The sequence below is a fragment of the Lipotes vexillifer genome, unplaced genomic scaffold (assembly GCF_000442215.2).
Source record: "Lipotes vexillifer unplaced genomic scaffold, Lipotes_vexillifer_v1.1 scaffold356, whole genome shotgun sequence".
Taxonomy (NCBI): domain Eukaryota; kingdom Metazoa; phylum Chordata; class Mammalia; order Artiodactyla; family Lipotidae; genus Lipotes; species Lipotes vexillifer.
In genome coordinates this window covers 2,992,758-3,003,288 of record NW_006797342.1, presented here as the reverse complement: position 1 = coordinate 3,003,288, position 10,531 = coordinate 2,992,758, and the positions used below count along the sequence as shown (strand labels likewise).

General features: G+C 47.2%; 1 protein-coding gene across 1 annotated transcript in view; it reads left to right on the top strand.

Annotated features, from left to right (window-relative positions):
• Positions 1-548: 548 nt before the first annotated feature.
• TRAPPC12 (trafficking protein particle complex subunit 12) overlaps positions 549-10,531 on the top strand; it is a 55,686-nt gene continuing 45,703 nt past the window's right edge. The window contains exons 1-2 of the mRNA XM_007469247.1: positions 549-1,760; positions 9,318-9,434. Coding sequence (XP_007469309.1) covers positions 549-1,760; positions 9,318-9,434 — 1,329 coding nt within the window. The remainder of the gene's footprint in view (positions 1,761-9,317; positions 9,435-10,531) is intronic.

Here is a 10,531-nt window from a genome sequence, read left to right as displayed (position 1 = left end):
TGCTACTGAACTATACACTTAGCAATGATTTCGGTGGTAGATTTTATATGATGTGTCTTTTACCACAAAAATAAATAAATAAATGTCTGGAGAAATGGAGGCTATTGAATTTTAAACCATTTGAATATATAGCTGATAAACTGATAAACATTTTTAGCAGACTTTTATTTTTTAAAGCAGTTTTAGATTCCCTGCAAAATTGAGAGGACGGTACAAAGGCTTCTCATCTCCCTGCTGCCCCGACACAGGCAGAGCCTCCCACATTATCCATATCCCCGCCAGATGGTGCGCTGGTTACAACTGATGGGCCTGTGTTGACACATCATAATCACCCAAAGTCCACAGTCTATGTTAGGTCTCTTTCTTGGTGTGGTACATTCTATGCATTTGAACAAATGTGTATAATGATGCGTATCCACCATTACAAGGACACGAATTCACCATTTTTATAAATTCAAAAACAATTTCAATAAGATAAAATCATCGTAATAGTAACTGAGATATAAGCTGATGAGGTTGATGTGTATTTGTCTTTGTTTCAGGTGACCATGGAGAGTGCTAAAGGTGCCGAGCAGCATGCGCCCGAGCAGAGTGGCGCAGCCGAGGGGCCAGCCCAGAGCACGGCTCCACAAGGGCCCCAGGAAGACCAGCAGCAGCTCCTCTATCACGAGGAAACTATTGATCTCGGTGGAGATGAGTTTGGGTCAGAAGACTCGAATAACTTAGTGGACAAGCTCGACGAGCCCATGATGGAGAGTGTCCTCATCTCTGATTCCCCGAACAACAGCGAGGACGGCGCGGGGGACCTGGGTTGTTTGCAGGATGTCGTGGAGCCTGCAGAAGGCGGCGCAGATCACAGGCGGGAAAGCGTCGTAGACGAAGACGCGCTGGACGCTCTGAGTGATGACAGTGAAAGTGAGCGAGAGGACACACCTAAAGACGCCTCGGACATGACCCCCGACAGCGGGGCATCGTTGAAGGAAGACCCAGGGCAGGAGGAGGTGAAAGACCTGCCCCCCTTTGAGCACGAGGGTGCAGAGGACTTGGTCCCAGGGGACGTGAGGGCGCCCGCAGCGGGGCCGGCATCGGGACTGTCCCCCCGGCAGCCGTCCCCCAAAGACGAGCCGGTGCCCATGTGCACCATCTTCAGCCAGCCGCTGCCTGCCGGCTCCCAGCCCCAGGTCCTGCGCGATGGCTTCGAGTCCCAGATGGTGAAATCGCCCAGTTTCAGCGGCGCAAGCGAAGCGGCCGCCAGGACCCCTCCTCAGGTGGTCCAGCCGAGCCCCAGCCTGAGCAAATTTTTTGGCGATACAACCAGCACTAACTCCTTGGCCTCGGACTTCTTTGATTCCTTCACAACCTCCACCTTCATCTCTGTCAGTAATCCCAACGCCAGCCCTTCGATTCCAGAAAGCTTGTCATCACTCGCCGCTACCCCAGTGGGGGAAGACTCCCTGGGTTCTGCCGACCCTTCTTACTCCCCAGGGACGGAAAGATCAGAGTCAGGCGTTTCCACAGCTTCTCTGGAAATTCCTCAGTCTCCAAAACCATTTTCACAGATCCAGGCTGTGTTTGCCGGGAGCGAGGACCCCTTTGCCACCGCCCTGAGCATGAGTGAGATGGACCGGAGAAACGACGCCTGGATTCCCGGGGAGGCGACGAGGAGCGTGCTGATTTCAGTCACCACCCAGCAGTGCAGCACGGTGTTCGTGGGCAAGGAGGACCTCACCATGCCGGGCCTCAAGTTTGACAACATCCAGGTGAGAGCACAGGGGCTTTAGAGCGAACGTGGTCTGGTGGATGCTTCTCAGCAGAACTGGTGATTCTGTGTCCACAGCTCATTGCTTTTCATCTGTTTCTGTTTCATGCATACCCATGTGTAAAAAACCTTTCGAGGATTGAAAAACCCTTATTTTTCAGCAGTTCCAAAGATTCTGATTGCGGGAATCTTTATGATGTCACTAGGTAGTTTGGAACCCTGCTGATTTCTCTGACATAATGTGGTTTAGGTACTAATCAGAGTCTTAGAAATAAGTACCAACAAGGTATTTGCATCACAGTTCTCTGAAGTATCTCTAAACTTCGCGTGATCAGTTTATTTATGACATCTGAGCTCTAGTAAACGATAAATCCCCATGTGCCTCTTTTTAGATATGGAAAAAACTATACCTGCAAAAATACATACAATGTGCTTGATGTGGAAAGAGTTCTCATAGATTCGGTAAAAAAAAAAAATACGAACGGCCCCTCAATAATAAATCATAAAAATATAGAAATATTACATACAGTAAATAGCAACATTAAAAAGGTCAATCTTACCAGTAGTCAAAGGTGATAAAGTTATTTTCGTTTTCTGTTGTCTAAGTTATTTATAATTATTCCATGTTTGTTAGAATGTGAGAAAATAGCCTGCTTAAGCAGCCCTGGTGGGACTGATAATTTGGTACAAACTTTCTTAAGTAAAGTTGTAAAACGCACGTCCAAATGCGCATATCCTTTGACCCAGAAATCCCACCCTTAGGAATTATTTGTAAGGAAATAATCTCACTGATGTACAAATACCCAGCTTTTGGGCTGCCCATCAGAGTGAGGTTTATAATTGCAAAGAACCTGAAACCATCTGAAAGTCCATTATCAGAAGGCCGGTTGAATACATTTGACACATCTTGTTTTTTCAGTGGAATATTTACGTAGGTATTAAAAATGATGTTATATTGAAATAAATATATTTATCGTGAAAAAAAGAAAAAAGAAAAATGATGTTATAGCAAAATACTTAATGAGGTTCGTATTTTATAAGATGGCATGTAGCCTGCCTTACGTGATAATGTTTTTGTAGGTATGTGTGTACGTCCACATGAGGTTAGCTCAGTTGCATGTCAGGTGTAGTTTGTCCCGCCCGCGTTGCAGGTGGGATCAGCAGTGTCTGTGCCACACGAGGTCCTGCGTGGGTCTCTCCTCTGGGAACTGAAGGAGGACCCTGCGGTCCTCAGCAGGCCCTCCCGGGGGAAGGAGTCCCCCTTCCCACACACTCGGCAGGGTCAGAAAGCCCGGTGCAGGCAGTGGAGCCCTGAGCCCCGTGAGGCCGAATCCCGTAAGAAATGCAGTGGCTGCTGGAGAAGTGAGGCCAGTTGTCTTTTTTTCAGTGAAAGCCTGCAGGTTCCAGATATTTTGCGTGTCCGTCTCTACAGCGTATTTGCTCACTAAGCGCATCTTGCTTGTGGGCTTGCTGCCCACCAGGCACTGTCCTCAGCCCCCTTCTCCACCCTCTCAAGCAGAATGTACTGAACATGAACTTACCTTCACAGGGTCTTTTCAGTGAATCACAGTTATGGACTCTGATTTCAGGGATATTTGATGTTCAGGATTTGATGACTTAACCCAGTGGTTCCCAACAGGGTGCTGAGACCCAGGGCTCCTAGGGTGCATTTAGAACCATGTAGAGGTATTCCACTGTGGTTGCCTAAAGGGCTGGGCTGAGCACATGACCTTTCATGGACAGGGCGGGGGATGCTGAATGCCCCGGGGTGGCTGGGTAGTCTTCTGCAGTAAAGCATGTTGGTCGTTCTTGAGTTGGGGAACACAAAGTGCTGATGTTCGTTCCTAGTTTAACCCAGATTGAATCAGGCATGGAGGCCCTTTCTACCAGTGAAAAAGCATGGGTTCTGTGATAGCTCCTCTGCAGCTTTGAAGCTTCCAGGTGGCTAATTGTGAAATAAGCAGGGCATTGGGTGAATCAGCCAGGGTCGGGGCGCCCACTGCATGGGCAGGACCCACACTAGCGGCCAGCCAGGAGACAGTGTGTTTCCTTTCTGCTTCCTTTAAATCCTAAGGCAATGTCTTCCATACCTCTTGCAATTCACAGTGATTGTTTTGGAAACCTCATGGTAAACTGAAATATGAATTAAGAATAGTTCCTAAAATGTCTTTGACTTTCCCATAGAACAAGTGTGCTGGTTGTTTCTTCACCTGTGTCTCTTCAGTTGTATACTGTCCTTCAAAGAACTTTTCATTCCCAGGATAGAAAAGAAAAACTGTGTGGTTTACCTTGGAAATGCTGTGTTTATTTGCCAGAGGACTTAAGATCGGGGTAGAACACATCTATTAACTCACTGTGCACACCAAGCTTGTAAGAGGTCAACCAAGCATTTGTTGGATTTACCTGTTCACAAGTTTCTCCCTGTGCCACTGTAGCTGTTGCAGCATTGTTCGAAGTCAGCTTTCTAAAACACCTCGAAATGTCTCCAAATTGCTCACCTATTGGTGCCTAGTTAAAAATTCCTTCCTGGGCTTCCCTGGTGGCGCAGTGGTTGAGGGTCCGCCCGCTGATACGGGGGACGCGGGTTCGTGCCCCGGTCTGGGAAGATCCCATATGCCGCGAAGCGGCTGGGCCCGTGAGCCATGGCCGCTGAGCCTGCGGGAGGGGCCTCAGCAATGAGAGGCTCGCGTGCCACAAAAAAAATAAATAAATAAAATAAAATAAAATAAAATAATGTTACAAGGGACAAGGAAGAACACTACATAATGATCAAGGGATCAATCCAAGAAGAAGATATAACAATTACAACCAAAAAAAAAAAAAAAAAAAAAAAAAAAAATTCCTTCCTATGGGATAAAATTTGGGGGGAAAAATTGTTTCCTTATGAAGTGACTTCTATGGCAGTTTGAGTTAAGTTAGAGGCCATGAAGGTGAGCGTGTAACACTTCATCCAACCACATAGCATCAAAAGAGGAATGTCGGCATTTTTAACTAATTAGAGTCTTAGATGGCCTGTGTCCTTAAAGAGATAAATGGAAAGTTTGTGGGGAAATGATCGTTCAGAAATTTTCAGAACCAGTGAAGAATGGAAGTTGGAGAATATTTGTATGAAGCTTGTTCAGTAAGGAGGGGGGGGAGTAAAGGAGGGAGAGGGAGAGAGACAGAAGAGATAAGTAAACTAGAAGCAGCAGAATGTCAGTGGTAAAGGTAGTAAGATCGTGAAGGGAAGATAGTAGGGTGGGGACTCAGAATGCTGTGGTCTTGCTGGTGGATCTGGAAACCCAACGTCCAGACTTGAGGCTGGGCCTTTCCACCACCCCGTCTGATTCTTTCCTTCCCCTCGCCCTTCCTGCAATTTGGATTTGACGGGAATCCCATCAGGGAAGCCCACAGTTTGTGAAAACCCCTTTCCTGGGCCATGCTAAGTCCCTGTGTTGGAAACCTACAGGTGGCCAAAGATGTAACTGTTCCTGCAGGTCTGCTAGCTACGAATTCTCTCCCCTTTAAGTCTGAAGAAATTTCATCTTCATTATCAAAGCTCTTTTTGCTGGAAATGCAGTGTGTTTACAACACGTAGACTTGGAGGTTGACTCAGCTTTAATCCTTTCAGCACTTTGAAGGTGTCCTTCCATGGTCTTCCAGTTGGTATCGTTGCTGATTGAAGTCTGTAGTAATTTTTACCTTTGCTCTTCTGTACCTAGTGTATATATTTTCCTCTGGTTGGTTTTAAGATTTTATCACTGGTTTTCAACAGTTTGATTCTGATGTGCCTTCTCATGGTTTTCTTTTATGTTTATCTTGCTTAGGTTTCATTCACCCTGTTGGATTTGTGGCTTTATTATTTTCATCAGTTTTGGAACATTTTTGGTCATTACTTCTTCAGTTAGCTCTTCTGTTTTTCACTCTCTCTCCTCTGCTTCTGGGAACTCCAGTTTCACACATTACTTGATATTACTAATGAGGTCATTAAAGGTCTGTTTCTGTTTTCAATTATTTACCCTTTGTACTTAAGTTTGGGATTCTGTCATTCTGTCCGTCAGTTTGTTCATCTTTCCTTCTTCACTTTGTAGTTTGCAGCTGATGCTAGTCAGTAAATTTTTCGTATTTTTTGTCTCTATAATTTCCATTTAGTTCCTTTCTATATATTTTTCTCTCCTCATTCTGTTCAAGTTTTACGTTCGATCTTTGAGCACATTTATAATAGCTCATGCACAGTTCTATTCTGAAAATTCCATCAGTTCTGTAATTTCAGAGTCCATTTGTATTTACTTTTTCTTTTGGTCATGAGTCACGTGTGCCTGTGTTTTCACACGTCTAGTGATTTTTTTATCAGAGGGTGGATATTGTGGATTTCCTAATGTTGAGTGTCTATATTTTGTCATCTTCCTTCAAAAAGACTTGTATTTTGTTCTGGCCAGCAGATTCATTTGATCCTTTTCAGGTTTATTTTTTAGCTTCTCAGGGTGAGTTTAGAGTAGCTTGCATACTTGGGTGACCTTTCTGACGCCTGTACCGAGTGCCTGTGTGTCAGAGCGCTCTGCAGCGGTCGGCCTGGACTGGACATCTCAGCCCCGAGTGAAGTCACAGCTGTCTGTCCCGGCTCCGCGTCCTCAGAGCATCCACCCTTCGCACGCACCGTTTACCACTCAGCGGTACCTTCGCGGGCCCACACGGCTTTCCAGCCCTGCTCTTTGTACGGTTCCGTCCTGTCTGGTGCTCTGACTGCCAGGTCCGGCCAGCTGCCCTCCAGCTCCCAGCCAGTCCTGCTCGGCAAGTTCCCTGTGCTCGGTGTGCCCCCCGCACCACTGCGCCCACAGCTGCCTTTGGGTTCAAGAGCTCAACTCCTCGTCTCCCTTGTCTCAGATCACATCCGTCTCTGTGTCGGAAGACACTTGTTGTGTCTGTGTTTTCCATGTTCTAGTTGCTTACGTTAGGGCAGTAAGCCCAGGCTGGGTCACTGTGATGGACAGAAGGAGAAGTTGCTGCCGCTGCGTTTGTTCGCCACATTCACAGGTGGGCCTGGCTCCCCTTTCTTAGGTTCCTGCTGTGAAGGATGCTGACCTACGTTGAACGTGTGTGTGAGATAGGGAAGGTCTGGAGTGGCTGGTGCAAGCCGTTTTGCAACCGTCCTAAAGCTGACGTTATCAGTGAACAGCTTCCCTTAAATACCGATTTGTTTAGGGCCCCCTGCGAAAGGGGTTTAGATCTGTTCTTGTTTTTACAGCTTAATTAAGATACAATTCACATACCATATAATTCACACATCTAATTTACAATTCAGTGGTTTTTAGCATTTTTGACAGAGTTGTGCAGCCATCACCACAGTCAATTTGTGGAACATTTTCATCACCCCAGAAGGAAGCCCCAGACCTTTTTGTTTTCAGTTCCCATCCCTTCACCCCACCCCAGCTCCAGGCAACCACTGACCTGCTTTCCATCTCTCTGGATTCTCCTCTTCTGGACACTTCATACAAATGAATCACACGACATGTGGTCTGTCATGACTGGCTTCTTTCATTGAAACATGTTCAAGGGTCATCCGAATTGTAGCATGTGTCAGTGCACCATTCCTCTCTGTTGTCAAATATGGTTGACCTTGAACGACACTGTTTGAACTGTGCGGGTCCACTGACTGCTGGGTTACATAGTAAACCTGCGGTTAACATTTTGAGGAACATCCCAGCTGTCTTCCAAAGCGGCTGCACCGTCTTACATTCCACCAGCGACATATGTGGGTTCCGATGTCTCCACAACCTCGAGTTTGGAGTTTGTTTTGTTTCTGTTTGTTGGGATGTCATCTTTTTGGGCGGTTTCACTCCCCCGGGACTGAGAGGACAGAGCCCTCCCGGGAGGGGCAGCCATGTTTCTCGCTGGTGCCCAGGCAGAGCGCCGGGCAAGGCCGGGCCACTGTCCTTTCAGCACCACTGCCTGTGACCGCGTGTGTCGTCAGGCTTCCTGACAGTAAAGCCCGAGGCCCGTGCTCTGGGAGTCAGCTGCTTTGCGTTTTGCTTTGACTTCATCCATTAAAACTTAGAAGGCACTGCTGAAGCCGTTCCCACGCTGCAGGAGGGGAGGCCCTCTGCAAGCTGAGATCCAGCACCTGACTCGTTCACGCTGCCTCCCCACGCTCCCCTGCCCTGGGTGCCCTCCCCTGGAGGTTTGCTGATTGGAAGGGGTCCCTGGGGTTCTCGGTGGATCCCACCCCGCATCGCTCACAAGACATCCTGCGGAGGAAGCTTGCTCCCCTTGCTCCAGTGAGCGTGGAGGCTCTGCGGCAAAGGCGCCGTGACCCCCGTGTCAGAACTGCCTTCAGCTCAGTGACACGGCGAGAGCCGGTCCATGTTAGGGCATTTGGTCGCGTCTTTGGGCTTTCAGAGGTGAGGTGATTGTCAGTTCTACGTACGCTCATGTCTCAGGAACTTCCCTGCTAACTCAGGTGTTAACTAACAGAATTTTAAAGGGCAGGAGATTTTCGCAGTGTGGTCCTATTAGCTGAGAAGGTTGCAAGGATGGAGAAGTTAGATGGGTCTCTTCCCTCGGCGGCATTAAGATGTGATTTTGCCCTTTCCTGGTTTGCAGTTCCTCTGGCTCAGATAAAGCTCCTTGTCTGATAGGAGTTACATTTGTGCAAAGCTTTATGGAGCCATATGGCTGAGTTCTTTATATTCCACCCTTTAATTATCCCTCCTAGATCAGTTAGCCACTTCTGTGGTTCTGGCACCTGAAGTATTTCACCTTACCCTCTGAAAGCAGAAAAATCATAGAACTGCAGCTTCTCGATCTCTGCCCCTGTGTAAGACGTGCGGCTTGGTCTCTGAGCACCTGGGCCTCCGTCCTGGCTCCTCCCAGGTTCCTCCTGGGTCACTTGGCCATGGATGGTCCCTCTTCCCCAGCCTCGCCCGTCTGTCCGCCGTACGGTCACTCAGCCCAGGTGCAGGCAGATCTAACCCGAGGCTAGGGCTGAGAGAGCCCCTGTGTGGAGGCTGATGGGGGCCTTTCCGGAGCAGCCCGCTCCCCGAGCGGCCGGCAGAGGGAGGGACCCCTGCTCTCCTTGGGCTCGGGAGAGACGCAGCCCTGGGCGGAAGGCAGTGCCCTGGGCCACCACTAACTACTCTAGCCAGGCCCTAGGGGCTCCCGGGGGCCCAGGCCGGCCGGCAGCTTGGCGGGATGCGGGCAGAGGGCGCTCAGGCCTGCCCGCCCCAGCCTGGGTCCCACCGTGCACTCCGCTTCTCCTAGGGGCGGTGTCGCTCACGCCCCCCATGCCCCGCGCCTCCGGCCCCCCGCCTGGCTTGCTGTGCCCCTTACATAAGCCTGGTACAGGCGCTGGTGATTCACTGCTTCCTCTCCAACAGAAAGAGCCGTTCTAAACTGCACATTTTATTAAAGATCGTGATACCTTAGCATCTGGTTTATTGAAGTTTGACTGTGCTATAACCACATTTTGACCTCCATACACCAATGGAGAAAAAGGAAATTTTGGTTATAGCTATGGGTTCTGGTTAGCTGAGTTTAATTAACATTTTATTGTCCTGACATGTTTTTCTTATATTCTTTCAAGGGAGATGCGGTTAAAGACTTAATGCTTCGCTTCCTGGGTGAAAAAGCTGCAGCAAAGAGACAGGTCTTAAACGCCAACTCGGTAGAACAGTCTTTTGTTGGATTGAAACAGCTCATTGTAAGTAACAATGTATTTGATTTTCTGTGTGGTTTTTTTCTGTGATAAGTCCTACTTCCCTTCATAATATTTAACCTCCAGTTAATTACTTTGAGTATTTTATCCTAAGCCCTTGCACATAAATAGAATTTTGTTGGATTAGATAACCAGTCCTGTGCAGCAAAGAGCATGATGTTAACGTACTTTTTATTTTTTAAGTCCAATTTTTAAAAAGCATTATTTCAAATGATCAAATTACTTGAAGCAATATATACTTTGATTAAATATGCTTCATCAAAAATAACTAGAGTGAAATAATTTTATGTTGATTTTCTTAAAATACCCTGTTTTCTCCACTTGGCATAGAAGGTTTATTATTAAATGAGTGGATTCCCCAGAAATGCACACAAAAGCCTTTCTTTATTCATTAACAGGAGTAAGTGCAAACACCAGACAGAGACGCTGTTCTGAAATAGGAAACTCTGACTGCAGGCATTTTAAGCTGGGCGGGGCAGATGCTTCTGGTGGCCTGTGAGCCACTGGAAACTGTCTGCCCCACAGCATCTTTTATGATGTTACAAAAGCTTGTGTCCTCAAAAAGGTCAGTAAGAAACACTTGCTTAAAGAAAAGAGAGAGAGACCTGAAAAGAAGAAGAAAGAAACACTTGCTTAGGCGGTTTGCTGACATTTTCACGTTGAAACCAATTAAAGTTTAGTTTTTGGTAAATGTAAATCAAAGTTTCATTGAGTTTCTTTCACTGAAGCGATTCTAGACTTATTCCCCTGAATGAGAAGCTTTGGGAAGGAAAGATGTGGAGATATTCTATTTTTAAAAGGGAGAGGGAACAGCAAACCTTTAAGTGTCTGTATGCATTATCGTTTGTTAATGAAGTTACAGGTCTTAGAAGGTAACTGTGTCCACGGCCACATGAATCTGGTGGAATGAACATGTCTCCCTTGTGCAGTGGGCCACTGTCGTTCCCTTTACTTGGCCAGTGTCATGAGCAGTCGGCTGTACCCAAAGTGTGACTTGTAATGATAAGCTTAGAGAGGACACACGGAGCCACACACAGTCAGTGTCATTAATTCTCAGCCCATCTTTTACCTCCTTTGATTAT